Below are 16,153 nucleotides of genomic sequence, written 5' to 3' on the forward strand. Positions count from 1 at the left end.
GGAGCGGGGAGCCGTGGGGCGGGGAAGGCGGGTATGTGCCGCCTCTGATATGTTGGAGTCCTAAATGCAGCCTTCATACGCACGAGTGTTTGTGGAGACTGTGCAATCGGCAGGAAAAAGCGTGGGACACAAACCTCTGCTGCGTTCATCATTGCTGTCTTGGAGGAAGGATTTTTGGGAGCTAAGGCACAAGGTTTCAGATGGTCTCCAGTTTCTCAGAGAGCAACAGAAAAGCAGAAGGATCTCCTGGTCTCTCGCCTTGCTCCCGAGCTTCCCAGGACGTGGTGCACTTCAAAGCTGAAGGAGCATCTTTAATCTGGCTCCTAGGACCTGGACCTAGATTTAGGCTGCTTGTTAAATACTCTGTGGCTTTCTAACAGGTGACTTCAGAGCCTTGTAGAAAAGCCCTGAGCCACCTCGTAGGTGTGATGTTGATTTTGTGGCATCATGAAAAGGCAGATGGGCTACATGGAGGAGCCTGGGCCAGACAGAGAGCCCTAGCACCCATCCACTGCCAGTTCATCCACAAGAGCTTTCTAAGACTTTGGGGGAGCCATAGCTTCATACTTGGACCGCCAGGGAGGCCCAAAGGGTTGCTCTGCCAGGACATTAGGTTGGTGAACTTGGCCTTGAAACTGCTTTTGCTCCAACATATCTGTTTATGTGCCGCCCCGTGTTACGGGCGGTGGCAAAGTGGCGGCAGCAGTGACCGCTGGCAGCACGCAGGTGTGGTGGGAGGCGGGTTTGTGCGTGCTGTGGTTTGAGTAGAAGTTCATGCTTTTTGGAAGCATTGAAAAGGCAAAAACTGGTGTTCACAGGGATAGGAAGGAATGGGCAGATGTCGAACCCGTCCCTCAGAATGATGGGCCAAATCCTGTTGTTCAGATCATCTACAGTGAAAAATGTAAGTTGTAAACGTGTTCTGCGCTGAAAACTTGAGGCGGTTAAACTTGTGTCTGTCCTTAGTGTTGTTAAAGCAAGAACTCACATTTTTGGATAACACATTTTCTAGAGGAGTGCTGTGAAGAAATTAATTTAATATTTATTGCGTTATGGTGGTTGTGCATGATGCTTTCACCAGGCATCTCTGAGGTTGAGTCTTCACCCAGGATGTTGGCCGCCAAGGTTTTATTTTAAAGTCACGTGGCTTGAGAGTACCACAGACAGTCTGGCTCACATGATAAGGCATTTCTAGCCTGTGAGTGGAAGAGGGACATGTGAAACTACTGCATCTGGGGAAGCAGCATGAGTGAGCAGCAAGGAACTTTTCCAATTGTTTTGGGTATTATTCAGATGGTGTATTTTTAAGGTACTTTTGCAGCTTTTTGGTATGCTGATATCATTTAGAGCTTTCAGTCAGCAGTGCTGTCAGAGCAATACGTAGCTATCATTTTAAAGAAGTACACAAAATAGGAAGCGGCTTCAAAGGGTTATTAACCTTCCCCCTTAGTCAGGCCATTGTCTCGTAGCCTTGGATAAGACGCTGTTATCTATTTAGTTCGAGATGTCTATGATTACTTCCGGGCTGTTCTGCAGCGGGATGAGAGAAGCGAAAGAGCTTTCAAGCTAACAGCAGATGCCATTGAGCTCAATGCTGCAAACTACACAGTATGGTAAGTGATAATCTTGGGATTATTTCTATCATCCTTTGACTGCCAACCTCTTATATCTTTAATAATTCTGTTAGTCTAATCAGGGCATGACTAGTTGAATTTACACGGAGGAGTAGTGTAGACTTCCAGTGAGCTTCTGAAGAAAGCTATTTTGTTCAGTTATGTTCAGTATTTTCCATGTCTCATTCATTTGGCTTTGAGGATGTTATCAATCAAGGTCAGGAGCAGTCACAAAAAGAACTTTGCTGTCCTGATAATGTGGCCTTGACGAAATGCTGAAGATGCCCTCAGATGACTTCAAGAAGAGGCATAAAAGCGTGATAGCTGCTATTTCCTGCTAAATAATTTTGTGCTTACTAAATAGTTCATTTTAGAAGATCTGTCAGGTTAATGTTAGGTTATGAATAAACAGTGAATTTCTGATATTCAGAGTAGAGCCTTTTAACTCACGAATGCTAACAACTACCTTGTGTACATCTTTATTCCACTAACTTGCATAAAATCAGAAAGTTTACGTTATTTTAAGCACATCATTATAAGACTAGTGTGGGTAGACAGAGCTGAATCTGAAACAGGATTGCTGTGATCTTGGGTGTCATGGTGTTGTAACCAGTTGTATCCCAGTTCTCCACTGTTTGATAATTGAATAGCCTTTAACAGAACTGGATATGTCGTTTAGTTATTTGCGCTCTCTTTAACTCAGTATCTATTAGAAGAACTCATGGAGGAGCCTGGGCCAGACAGAGAGCCCTAGCACCCATCCACTGCCAGTTCATCCACAAGAGCTTTCTAAGACTTTGGGGGAGCCATAGCTTCATACTTGGACCGCCAGGGAGGCCCAAAGGGTTGCTCTGCCAGGACATTAGGTTGGTGAACTTGGCCTTGAAACTGCTTTTGCTCCAACATATCTGTTTATGTGCCGCCCCGTGTTACGGGCGGTGGCAAAGTGGCGGCAGCAGTGACCGCTGGCAGCACGCAGGTGTGGTGGGAGGCGGGTTTGTGCGTGCTGTGGTTTGAGTAGAAGTTCATGCTTTTTGGAAGCATTGAAAAGGCAAAAACTGGTGTTCACAGGGATAGGAAGGAATGGGCAGATGTCGAACCCGTCCCTCAGAATGATGGGCCAAATCCTGTTGTTCAGATCATCTACAGTGAAAAATGTAAGTTGTAAACGTGTTCTGCGCTGAAAACTTGAGGCGGTTAAACTTGTGTCTGTCCTTAGTGTTGTTAAAGCAAGAACTCACATTTTTGGATAACACATTTTCTAGAGGAGTGCTGTGAAGAAATTAATTTAATATTTATTGCGTTATGGTGGTTGTGCATGATGCTTTCACCAGGCATCTCTGAGGTTGAGTCTTCACCCAGGATGTTGGCCGCCAAGGTTTTATTTTAAAGTCACGTGGCTTGAGAGTACCACAGACAGTCTGGCTCACATGATAAGGCATTTCTAGCCTGTGAGTGGAAGAGGGACATGTGAAACTACTGCATCTGGGGAAGCAGCATGAGTGAGCAGCAAGGAACTTTTCCAATTGTTTTGGGTATTATTCAGATGGTGTATTTTTAAGGTACTTTTGCAGCTTTTTGGTATGCTGATATCATTTAGAGCTTTCAGTCAGCAGTGCTGTCAGAGCAATACGTAGCTATCATTTTAAAGAAGTACACAAAATAGGAAGCGGCTTCAAAGGGTTATTAACCTTCCCCCTTAGTCAGGCCATTGTCTCGTAGCCTTGGATAAGACGCTGTTATCTATTTAGTTCGAGATGTCTATGATTACTTCCGGGCTGTTCTGCAGCGGGATGAGAGAAGCGAAAGAGCTTTCAAGCTAACAGCAGATGCCATTGAGCTCAATGCTGCAAACTACACAGTATGGTAAGTGATAATCTTGGGATTATTTCTATCATCCTTTGACTGCCAACCTCTTATATCTTTAATAATTCTGTTAGTCTAATCAGGGCATGACTAGTTGAATTTACACGGAGGAGTAGTGTAGACTTCCAGTGAGCTTCTGAAGAAAGCTATTTTGTTCAGTTATGTTCAGTATTTTCCATGTCTCATTCATTTGGCTTTGAGGATGTTATCAATCAAGGTCAGGAGCAGTCACAAAAAGAACTTTGCTGTCCTGATAATGTGGCCTTGACGAAATGCTGAAGATGCCCTCAGATGACTTCAAGAAGAGGCATAAAAGCGTGATAGCTGCTATTTCCTGCTAAATAATTTTGTGCTTACTAAATAGTTCATTTTAGAAGATCTGTCAGGTTAATGTTAGGTTATGAATAAACAGTGAATTTCTGATATTCAGAGTAGAGCCTTTTAACTCATGAATGCTAACAACTACCTTGTGTACATCTTTATTCCACTAACTTGCATAAAATCAGAAAGTTTACGTTATTTTAAGCACATCATTATAAGACTAGTGTGGGTAGACAGAGCTGAATCTGAAACAGGATTGCTGTGATCTTGGGTGTCATGGTGTTGTAACCAGTTGTATCCCAGTTCTCCACTGTTTGATAATTGAATAGCCTTTAACAGAACTGGATATGTCGTTTAGTTATTTGCGCTCTCTTTAACTCAGTATCTATTAGAAGAACTGTGAACAAAGGTTCTTCTGTGCTTGCTGTGAATTTTAGAAAAGCCCTGTTGCAGTGTTCGAATGTTTGACTTCTATACAGGCATTTCCGGAGAGTCCTCCTGCAGTCTTTGGGAAAGGATCTCCGTGAGGAACTTAAGTATATTACAGCTATCATTGAAGATCAGCCAAAGAACTACCAAGTCTGGTAAAATCACGTTTTCTTTTCAGTTCTTAATGTTTTTGCAGGTAATTTTTGGTTTGTAAATTTGTAGGACATTATTTGTAGGATAAGTTTTGATCATTGATTGTAAAAGTTGTTACGAGTTGCTTCCTTGTATCTACTGCAGTAGCAGCAGTGGAGAAGGCAAACAGAGTTGCATCGGTACGTCTGCCACAGTCCACTTCAGCAGTTTGGTCTAAACATATGATTACGACATGCTGAAAAAGTCGTGTCTTCTTTTCATTTCAATTTTTAAACTGTCAAAATAAGTCTGGCAGATTAAAAAAATGGCCAATGAAAATGCAAACAAAAAGACAAATGGAGTATTTTTTCCTTTTATTGGCTTTTGGAGTTTTCTCACCTGTTGTTGGGTTTTTCTCAAGTGAATGGGAATAGGCAAAACAGCAGTGTTGTTATTGCTAGAGAAATTATGTAGTACTAGAAAATTTTATTCTGCTGAAGACTTTGGCCATGAGTGTTAAAAGTGGAAACGTGTTACTTCAAGTAAACTAACTTGTCTAAAATGAGGTGATTGGCCAGTGTGTATAAGTATGCATTGTATATTTCTCAGAGACAAGTGAAATGCTTTGCTATATTTAATTTGAAGTATTTAACTAGTGGGTTTTTTTGTCAGTAGTACAGTTGCTAGATGCTATTTTAATACAGACTACACGATCACAAAACATTTTTTAGACTATTCTAAAAATAGTTTCCTCCTCTTGTCATTAGGCATCACAGACGGGTGTTGGTGGAGTGGCTGCAGGACCCGTCCCAAGAGCTTGAGTTCATAGCTGACATTCTTAACCAAGATGCCAAAAATTACCATGCGTGGCAACACAGACAATGGGTTATTCAGGTTTGTATCCACAGAGCTCTTGACTCACTAAATAACCTGCTTAGGTTGTAGAGTTTCACTTCTTAAATACAATCTGAATTGTGTTTGGCACTTTGTTTCTTGAGGCTGAAGAGGGAAAAACAATTGCATTTTAATCTGTTGCAGAGGTTAGCTATAAATTTGCCTTTTATGAGGCGTGTTCAAAAAAGTCCGTTGTTGGCTGCTTGCTGTTATGTGTGTGAATTTAATGACAAGCAAATACCATTGTGTGCAACTGAATAGTGAGTTTAGCATGTTCCCAGTGCACCCTTCCTTATTTTTCTTAGAACTCTGTGTTGATTTCTTCATAAATCTCTGTATCTAATGTTCAGAGAACTTAGGAGCAAGGAGAGTATATTTTAAAAAATAAAAAATTTGATTGTGATATTCTCTCTTCCTTTCATTTCCATAGGAGTTCAAGTTATGGGACAATGAACTGGAATATGTGGACCAGCTTTTGAGGGAAGATGTGAGAAACAACTCTGTTTGGAACCAACGGCACTTCGTCATTTTCAACACCACCGGCTATGATGATCCAGCAGTCCTAGACAGAGAAGTCCAGTTAGTAATGCTGCTCATGCTCACATTAAGGATTCTCCATTACATGAAAGCGAAGGAATACTCTGACAGTCCCTGTGGACTTGTCTTTCCTGGTTTTAATGCAGGTTTTGGGCTCACTCTCATGGATAGCAGATCAAGTGTTAGTGCATATGTAGATGTGTTCAGTACTACTCAACAAGGCAGTGGTACTGAAGCAAGCTGTGCTTACCCTTGGCAAGCTATGCTCATGAATCTGTCTCCCCGTCCCTGCTGCTTATTGTGCAAACAGTACTTTTGGCTTTTTATAGGCAACTAGCTATAGTGGAACAACCTGCAGAAGATCTGTGACACTGGAACCACATAAGTTGTGCTGTTCGTTTGCATCTTACATCCTACCCCTAGAAAGCTTGGAAGGAGAGACACTGTCAGTGTTGTACTGAACTGCTGGTTTAGTAGTACAGTAGCCACAACAGTTTAAAGGTAATGTGGACGTGGACTGTAGGAAGAGGAATTGTATTTTGTGAGGAATTTGGTGCAGCTGGAAAAGGAAAGGAGCTTTCAGGGGTATGTGGTCAGCACAAAGACAACTACCTGTGTGAGTTGGCTAGTTTTGAGGAAAATAAGCTTTGGAAAATGTTTCGAAGTAGTGTATTTGTGACTGAGGACAAGGTGGGCTTTCAGCCATTTATTTTCCTACTAATCGTGTTAAGGGAAGCTTCATTGTATGGTTTGCGCATCTCAGACTGTTGATCAGGATTGATGGTTGTGAGAAGATTGTTTGTCTGAAGTGAAGAAGGAATGAGAAGGTACCGCAAATTTTTGGAGTTATTCTTCAAAAGAAAGTCTCTGAGTAGGGTCACTGGTACATAGTTCATAGGGGATCCCAGCCCCCACCACCTTCCATGGGTTGTCTTTTCAAACTGCTGTAAGTTATACTTCTCTTCCAGTTTGTAACTTCCCTGCACATTAACAAATCTGAACCATTTCCATGATTTAGGCTTGGATATTCCCGGCTTTTTCTTTCTAGAGGTTAGATCTGACATCTTCCCTTCATCAGTTTATACATGGTGCTAAGTTCCAGATAATTGGATCTTAAGATCCATCATCTTAAGAACCAGAGTCTCTAAGGTTAAGACTTCCCAGATGTCATTATAGAACTGTATTTGGGCTGCTTGTTGCTTGATAAAATCAGTCTTTGTCACAGTGACTGCAGAAGATTAAAAAAGGTTTAGGGTTGGGTGGAGGTTTTTTTTCAGTACTGCTTATAGAACTTTTTTTCAGCATCTGCTGTCTCTGAAAATCAGAGTTATGCTGGGGAAGGGCAGAAGGTAAAGTCTGCTTGATGAAGATGAAATGCGGCTTTGCGACTGTATGGCAGGTGCCTCTTGTTGCTTTGCTTTTCAAGGAGTTGTCTAACTGCTACTTTAAAACATAGCTGCAGAAGGCTGCGTGAGCTGAAAGCTCAAGCTCTCCTTTCTGTGAGCTTGCTCAAGTGCAGCCTCATGAAAAAAGTTTTGCGAATAGGTACAGAACATACCACACGCAGTCATATTAATGTAGCTCACCCTGGGCTTCAGTTGCTCCAGCCCTTTTCAGCCCCTTGACATTTCTGAGCATCAAGACACACGTTATTCCTCTAGCATACCAGAAGAGTGTATCATGTTGTTTCTTGGTGTCACTGCTCGTAATTTTCAGAACTGCTTCATTATTATATAAAATGCAGCAAATGAAACACTTCAGAATTTAACAGTTCCCACAATGTCTGTCTGAGACTTGCAGTGATTATATTGCAAGACACTTTTAATCTGTGACCCAGCTGAGATGATCTGCAGAAAGGCTCTGAAATACAGACTAGAAGGATGTATTTGGGAGCATCTGAGCACATTCAGGTAATTCTGACTGCATGGTTAGTGGTTGCATTCGTGACCTGTTATCTCTTTTTCACAGATACACTCTTGAGATGATCACAGCGGTGCCACATAATGAGAGCGCTTGGAACTATTTAAAAGGGTGAGGCATGCTTCTCTGCGGGGCAATGAGAATATCTGTAGAAGGTGTTGTATGCCTAGCTCTTAACTGGAAAGAGCCTGTTGGTGTTCATTCTAGTGTTGTGTGCTTAACCGGGCAGACAAGAACCTCTGCAAGGGGTTAATATATTAACCTAATTTCTCCGTAACTTCCCACTGAGTTTCTGGCCCTGTAGTTCTTGTGGGAGTATTGCAAGTACTTCTCATACTTTTAAAAACTTGACCCATAGTGTTGCTGTGTTCAACAGCCTAGAGTAGGAAGTAATGAGCATGCTTTCAGTCTAATTTCTGTTCAGTTGAGCATAACTATACTAGCTTACTACAACATCAAGCTGATTATTGCTGCATGCTGCTGACTTTCTGCCTTACTTGTATTTGCACCCTTATTTCAAAACTGATCTCCAAATAACAGAGGCATAACAAAAATATAATTCTTCACACCATATTTCTCAGTGTTGTGTTTCAAGTCTGTTAACCTCTGTTCTAGGATTCTGCAGGATCGTGGTCTTTCTAAGTATCCAAATCTGTTAGAGCAACTGTTGAATTTACAGCCCAGCCACAGTTCTCCTTATCTGATTGCCTTTCTTGTGGACATATATGAAGATATGCTTGAAAACCAGTGTGATAACAAGGAAGAAACACTGAAGAAGGCATTGGAGGTACGTTTCAAAAGCTTGGTTTTGCTTTTCAGGGATGCCATCTATTACTCGCTTATATCCTGACAAAATGGGATTGATTTTCATAAACAGAACAGAACGTGAAAGCCAGATAATCACAAGGGTCTTATGGATTTATCTGTAAATAATAACTTGGCAGTTACAAGATCACTGTAAGTTTTCTTCACCTGGTAGTGAGGGAGGGTTTCTAATATTGCCTGCAGAAGAAAGGAGACGCTTGAACAGTCAAGGAGTTTCCAGTGCTAACTTTGTAGTATGAACTCACTTGCTTCTCTGTAGGTTAGCGAATCTTGTTCTCAGAGTGCCTCTATCTAAACAGAATCTCAAGCATCCTTCGCACTTCTTAGCCCTTTCTAAGAAACCTGGCAGAATTAGCTTCAGGACCAGCAGGCACTGGGGACGTCAGTAAGGAATGTCGGGCACCATTTCCTACAGAGAATAAATGACTTGAGCAATGTTTGTGTATCTCCCTGTGCTTCTTGTTCGGGGAACTAATTGCTGTGGTTTGCAGTGTAGTTTTTACGGGAACACTTTTCATTCAGTGTGGGACAGTCCGGAACTCCGTGTAATTAGAGCTGCAGTTCTTGCCTGGAGTCTCCATGTTCCAACATTGTTCTTTCTCAACATTTTTCCTTTGTTGTGTTCCAGGACCAGAGTGTAAATAAGTACAGTTGTACCTCTCATATTCATGTCCCTTTATACTATTTCACTGAGTTTGACTTCTTCGTCTGTTTAGGCATTGAAGCTCCTATTTCTCAACTCTGGTTCACTGAGTAAGGCAATGTCATCTGCATAATAAAAGGGAATTGACTAGAACATTTGTAGACAGTTGTTCACACCATATAAATTTTACACAGCGTGTCCTGTGACTAGGGTCGACCTCTGCCGTGTCTCGCTGCTCACCCAGATCAAAATAAAACAAAAATCAGAACATGTGAAAGTATCTGTGTAGCACCAGCTCTCACATGTTGTGAGAGAAGGTTACTGAGTTGTGTTGAGAGTCCTTTTGGGACAGTCTGCTAAGAGAAGAACCATAAGCAAAATATCTCCTGTCAATCCATCGGGAGTACTGAAGATTCAAGAGCCAGATGTTCCCCCACTGTTCTGAATGAAGTGGTTTCGAGCCTACTGGATCACTAAAAGACAATCAAGGTTGTCAGGAGGTCACAAGTATACTATAGTATACTACAGGCTGAATAGGCTCGAGTAAATGATGAGTGGTAGGCCCAGAAAGGAGTCACAAGGAAGCAGTTGCAACTGAAATAGGGCTGGAGAGGTTTTTGTGCAGTGTCAGATTGCTTGACTACTGGGTAGGGTTGATACCAGTTTGAGGTCGTTGGACAGTTGCAAATCTGGTGAATATAACAAATGTTGCTGCTAAGAAAGGTGTTTCTAATACTGGCTGAACCATGTATTGTATGCGTTTTATAAATGTAATTGAGAATTCTGTAAGCTTTTGGTATAATGCTCCAATCTCTCAATTTTCTTTCATAGTTATGTGAAATTCTGGCTAAAGAAAAAGACACTATCCGAAAGGAATACTGGAAATACATTGGAAGGTCCCTTAAGAACAAGCACAGCTCAGGCACTGAACAGAGCACACTGGCAGACAAGCAGCAGTAACTGAACATGGAAGAAAACAGTGTTAAGCTCTCAAGCTGTTCTAAAGCGGTACAAAGTAGGGTCATCAACTGATCTAAAATCCAGTGTAGTATTCCCCTGGTGAAGAGGTTTTGCAATGAAAGAGGAGTGCAGAGTGCTGTATAGTCTTGGGTTGCTGCAGCTACTGGTGATAGCTCTAGGTGCCGTCAAGAAATGTATTAAGGCTGTTACTGAAATGTACCAAATAAAGGGTTTATTTCCTAACAATAAATACATAAAGCTGTACCTACTATTTATAAGGCACTAAACCAATTTCTCATGTCCTGGCTTATCCAGTTGACGTTCCTAACACAGTCATGTCAGATGCTGCAGTAATGACTGCAGGTAACTTAGCTGTAGTGGGTATGAAGTAACCTACTTCTGGTTAGTGCAAGCTGCAGTTGTTGCCTGATGGGGGAGCAGCTATGCAACACTGACAGCACATGCTATTGTATGCAACTAACTCCAAGTGTCATTTTGTAATAAAAATACGTAACTTAAAGCATTTGTCTGAAATTTTCTAGTGTGTTTCTTTTGGTCTTCAGATGCACAGAGTCTCTTCAATGCTAATAGAGATAAGATATCCCCTTTTAGAGATATGGGATTCTATTGCATTGAGGTGTCTTTTGCACTGGAGTATTCTCATCCCAGAAACTTTCAGTACCCTTGATGTATTCAGTGGAGCCTTAAATTCTTACCTGCACACTCAGGAAAAATGCTTTGAGGACCCTAGAAGATCTGCTTAGTTTTCTCTTGGAATTCTGTTCAGGCAGTCAAAAATCTGATTTTTTATCTTTTTTTTTCTTCACCCTTTGTAACCAGACCAAACTGAAGTCATAGGTCAGAAGCATTGTCAGAAGCAACTGGTTATGTTGTGTAGCTTTGCTGACCTGGAAGGGAAGGAATGGTTTTAGCGGGGACCTATTCGCATTAAATGTCTTAACCTTGTTGCTCCTATAGGCTTTTCATATCTTTTTCCATATATATTCAGCCAAGAAGTATTTTTCCTCCCTTTTGTGAAAGATAGAAGGCACCTGCAGTACAGGACTGCAAAGTATGTGTGTACCCATACAAGAAGACCGCTGCATCTGTCCTGTTTTCAGTAAATGGCCATTGTAAACTGTGTTCTTACCATAGATTGCTTGTCTGGTATGAAATACTTTCTTGGGAAAGGGAACAAATAAATACTAGTATTTATTCCATAATATGCTCAGTCTGTCTGATACTAAACATTAAAAGCTGTTGCTGTAATTAAACCATAGTGGAGATTATTTTAAATACTTGAAATACATTAATTCAATGCATTCTTCAAATTTAGAACAACTCACAGGGAGTGGAATTAATACATGCAAGCTCTGTAATTTTTTTTTTAATATTTTTGCCACTTTCCCAGCAGTAGAGAAAACATTTTTTATAGTGACACAGGAACATTTAAAATAGACATGAACTTCAAACTTTTTGTTACCTGCTTTTTTTCTTGCCTTTTTTTTTCTTTTTTTTTTTTTTTTTTACCACAGTTGAAGCTCCAGCATAGAACAAAAACTGTATGTTTCTACCCCCAGGTATTGTTCCTAATTAAAACTACACTAAATACGGAGTACTGATCAGACAGGATGTTCAAGGTACCTCTTCAGGGTGAAGGGATGCTAAAGGGTTAACAAAAGACCTTTGTGAAGCCAACTGTAGCTGGAATGTGATAATAGCCTCGAGAAAACAGAACATCCTTGAGGAGGATCCGGCTTAAAGTACTAACATTGTGTTTTAGGTTAATTTACTGACCATATGAGGTAAAAAACCCACAACCTAGTAAATTGCCTATCTTTGTTGCCGGCCATGGAAGGCATGTAGGGGACAAAACATCTAGCATTTTGTCGATACGAGGATAGCCAGGGATGGGAACCATGAGATACGGAGGTAAAGGGGAATGATTTGAGGATGGGAAGCTGGCAGGTACCGGCTGTGTTGTTCTGGCAGCAGAATAAGGGGGTAAAAGCCGAAGTTCACCAAAAGGACAAGGTGAAAAAGAGAAGTGGATGAAGTAAACGACCCGTGAAGACCACCGACTCAAATTACCAAGCATGTGCAACTGGGAGGAGAATATGCAAATGATTCCCAGGAATTAATTTACCTATCCCTGCCTTTTCTGAGGAATGTAATGAATATGTATGTAAAACCTGTATATAAACTATGCAATTAACCCTGTGCAACGCACACATTAGGAGGAGCGATCCCCTGTGCATCCAGCACTGCAATAAAGAATTCCTGCTTAATAGTCACCAAGACTATTGAGTCCTGATTTTGGCTTTTCACAGCTTCAAGGGCAAAGTAATATATTTGCCACTACCAGTCAAGAAACCTCAGAGAGATAAAACAGACAAACGCAATCCTTAAAACTTACACATCAGTGAAGAGGGAACAGAATTTTGCCTCTGCATGTGGTGTTATGAAGTTCCCATATCTTTCGTAAACAAAATTGGGAGGACACTTGGAATAACGCAGAATATTCTTCATAGACACTGGCATGAATTCCAGAGAAAATAACTCATCCCAAGGTAAGATGCTGAACAGTGTCCACAGGGATGGTGTATTTTGGGATGTGACTTCTTAAGTCACTTGTGGTCTGAGGAAAGGTCTTAGATTTAGCCATATTGCCCTTCTGTGTCAAGAACAGTGGCATCTCATGACAAGACTCTTGGAGTATTTTCTTACAGTATCAACTTCTGGCCTTCTCATGCTTGAAAATGTTGTCTAGAAGCAATCAGTAGAGAGTCATCTACTGAAAAGGTTAATGAGGTTTTATACTGGTTATACAAGCATAGTGATATTTGCAATGATAATGCCACTCCGAGCTAAGTTTACCAATCAAGGGATAACCAGATAGATACTCTAGCAGAAAAATACCTCGTCTCATGTAAAATAAATGTGTGACCAAAGGAATCATGCAAATCCTAAGAAAAAAACATGCTGGAGACTAGAGTCCAGATTTTTTGTCTTGTTTCCTTTTTTTTTTAAAAAAAAAAAAAGGTCAATATGTTCTAACAGAAATGTTTGGGTTTTCTTCTAAATGTTTATGTTTACTGTCATTTGGATTGCAAGGAAGCTGTAAAATTCTCCTCAGAAGGCACCTCCCTCCTGTGGTAGGCAACCATACCCAGAAATACTGAGCTGCCAGGGCTGGAAAAATGACAGGCTGCCTAGCCAGGCCGCAATTGCAGCTACCAAGCCTTCAATTTTAAAAAGGTGTCTGAAACAGAATCTTCATCACGGAATTGGGAGCCTGATAAAATATATGAGCTATATAGAGAGGGATCTTACCATAGGAAGTGTTAGATGACTTTAACCTGCAGGCATTGGTACTGACTACCTATGATGAGGGGAAATGCCAAAGTGATTTGTCCTAAGGGTTCATCTGTACAAGAAAACTTGCCGTTGTTACTGACTGTGTGTAGTGATGAGGCTCTTGTGTACAATTTCGTTACTGAAGAGCTGTGCCTGAACAGAAAACTCTTATTCTTACAACTGTTCCTTGTAAATCAGTGTAGTTGGAACATTCAGTGGAGTACGGAGAATTATTAAAGCACGTGAAATGATTTCCTGTGCCTGCCTTCATCAGAGGCTGATGTTCTTGCCTTGCTCTAGCTGTGTCTGTCTGTCTAAGCTGTTACTGACTTGCATCGTATTATCTCTGCAACTTGGCTGACAAGACAGTATGCGAGTCCTTCCTATTCTGTTCAGGACAAAACCACCTCAGCTAGCACAAAATACTTCTATCAGTTGCTGCCTGGCAGTGCTGAGGCAGATTAGAAGCGTGCTGTTCAGCTGGACCTTCTGAGGGAGCAGTATCCCCCAGCAGGGAAGCAGTGGGGTTCTTAATCACTCCCAACACCCAAAACACTTCTGCCCAAGTGCTAGCAGGCAATTCAGGCAGTACAGTTGTGACAAGGGGCTTATGTAGAGATGGGCCCCTACAAGAGCATAAAATGCCTTAAAGCTCTGGTGGCTTTTAGAACAAAGGGCTAAGGGAACAGCATTAAGTGACAGTGTGGAGTCATCCCTCATGGGCTCACGTGAAGGTTTTGCAGATGCTGATGGACTTGCCTATGTGCAAGTTCAAAATAGGCAGGGGAGACACCAGCTATGGTTTTCTCACCCTGTGCATGCCAAGGGAGAAAGAGTATCTTTTTAACACCTTGAGCCAGGTGTCTCAGATGTTGTCCCAGATATGGCATGGTGGATGAAGTAGTATGAAAAACACTCCTCCTCCTCATGCGCTTCTCTAAACGTCATTGCCTTCTGCACATTACTGATGTTGTGGGATAAGGTGTGTGCTTTGCACTTTCTATTCCAAGTCTGGTTTCAGTTGGTGATTACCTGTGGCTTTTGAGATGGCAGCAGATTTCCCTAGTGTATCTTCTGCTTAAGGTAGCTTGAACTGGGAAACCCAGATAAGACAATATTTGCCTGAGCTTTGGCAAGCCTGTTAGTGTGGCAGTATGGCATTTTACGTCTAGTCCACAGGTGTCAAATATCCTTCAATGTTTAGGTTTTTTTTCTTGTGAATAACCATTTCTATTAAATATCTCAAGTTGAAAACACTTTCTCTCCCTTGAAAGCTGTACTGTCAGGCTTTTGGTACAATGTATTCTAAGAGCAAAGGGTAAAAAAAATTGCACCTGAATGTAAAAACTACAATTATTTTTGTCCTATAACAGGTCCTTTCCCTGGAAGTCTGGACTGGTCTGCATAATTCTGGTCATAAACAACAGTGCCATTTTAAAGTACTCTGTGTACATTTACAGGAGTACACGCTATGAATGTGAACAGTGGATGAAATCTGAAGCAGAGAATAGAAATCTCTGAAGTAGACAATCGTTTGTTTTTTTCCACAATATGTTATCTAATGCTTAAGTGTTCAAACAGGGATGATCTGCACCTAGCAGAAGTCACACTGTAAAAGTGACATGGTCCTTTCTTCTATTCATCCCTTCTCTGCTCTTAGCATCCTTTAATCTTAATGCATCACTTGGCTTAAGAACACACACCCTTTGGACACACGACTTTTTGGAAGTTAGGAGCCTATTATTCCTGGCACAGAAGTGCTGCTGTTGACACTGTTAGGAGAGAAACACGTTTACAAGTTCTGGGTCTCCCTGTGCCTGCTCTGAAAAGAATACCTTACCTTCCACTGCTAGGGTGGGCCCTCAATTTCCAGAAGAGGAAAAAAGAAAGAAGGAAAAAAAAAGCATAGTATGTAAAGAGGCACACAAGTGTCTGCATATTCAGGAAAAGACTGCCAAAATCTAGGGTGCACGCACTTATTTAGGTTTCTGTAAGTACTTGGCATGAAGACCTAATAGAAGCTTCACCCAACTGAGCTAGGACCTCCACCTCAGGATGCCTACATCAGCTGTCCTATGTAAGCTCCTTGGGCCTAGGACTCTGTGCTCCATTATGCATGTCAACCATCACTTCCTCAGGCAGCCATGGGATATAAGCGTACCTTGGGATTTCAGCCTTGAGGAATTAGTCTTTGCTGTATCATTTTTCTGCTGCTGTGTGGCAGGGAAAGTGGATGCTAATCACTAGATGGCAGTGTGAAATTCACCCCCAGTCCACTGATGCCAGCATGCAGGCAAGCAGAGGTGTAACTAGGACAACTCTCTCCATGCCACACCACTAATTTCACACCTGCTAATTAGACATGGAAGAGCAACTGCTTGGTAAGTTGATACATAGCACCACAGAGGGCTCAAGCACAAGTATTCTGGGAGGGACTTAATGGTCATCTTCACTACAAATTTTTGGTGTTAATTGGAGAGCAATGTTTCATTAACTGAAATGATGTCTCCTCTGACACTGGACACCTTGTACCAGATCTGGATTCTGTTGAGTCCTCGTGTTCTAAAATAACTGCATGACTAAATGCCTCTGCTCAGAGTGTGGGTTTTGTGGCCAGTTTACACCTTTTGGAGATGTGCCTCCAGTCAGAGTCCTA

General features: G+C 41.5%; 1 protein-coding gene across 2 annotated transcripts; it reads left to right on the plus strand.

Annotated features, from left to right (window-relative positions):
• The first annotated feature begins 48 nt into the window (after positions 1–48).
• FNTA (farnesyltransferase, CAAX box, alpha) lies at positions 49–11,423 on the plus strand. Of its 2 annotated transcripts, XM_035894419.1 has the most exons (9): positions 49–613; positions 819–904; positions 1,499–1,613; positions 4,280–4,384; positions 5,129–5,255; positions 5,686–5,834; positions 7,761–7,823; positions 8,328–8,499; positions 10,012–11,423. In XM_035894419.1, the coding sequence occupies exons 1-9, from the start codon at positions 429–431 to the stop codon at positions 10,138–10,140; spliced, it is 1,131 nt and encodes a 376-aa protein (XP_035750312.1). In that variant the 5' UTR covers positions 49–428; the 3' UTR covers positions 10,141–11,423. The 2 variants fall into 2 exon arrangements, with proteins under 2 accessions (XP_035750312.1, XP_035750313.1); XM_035894420.1 differs by lacking the exons at positions 49–613; positions 819–904; positions 1,499–1,613 and adding exons at positions 2,501–2,770; positions 3,365–3,479 and having other exon boundaries at positions 10,012–11,419.
• The last annotated feature ends 4,730 nt before the right edge of the window (positions 11,424–16,153 follow it).

Source organism: Egretta garzetta, unplaced genomic scaffold (assembly GCF_000687185.1).
Source record: "Egretta garzetta isolate BGI_Z169 unplaced genomic scaffold, ASM68718v1 scaffold585, whole genome shotgun sequence".
Taxonomy (NCBI): domain Eukaryota; kingdom Metazoa; phylum Chordata; class Aves; order Pelecaniformes; family Ardeidae; genus Egretta; species Egretta garzetta.

What these genes read in the sequence shown, in the direction of transcription:
- FNTA (XM_035894419.1), top strand. Translation starts at nt 429, where the DNA reads ATGTTGATTTTGTGGCATCATGAAAAGGCAGATGGGCTACATGGAGGA. An exon ending in TTGCTCTGCCAGGACATTAG is followed by an intron (nt 614 to 818) that starts GTTGGTGAACTT and finishes TGGTGTTCACAG; the next exon opens with GGATAGGAAGGAATGGGCAG. An exon ending in GATCATCTACAGTGAAAAAT is followed by an intron (nt 905 to 1,498) that starts GTAAGTTGTAAA and finishes TTATCTATTTAG; the next exon opens with TTCGAGATGTCTATGATTAC.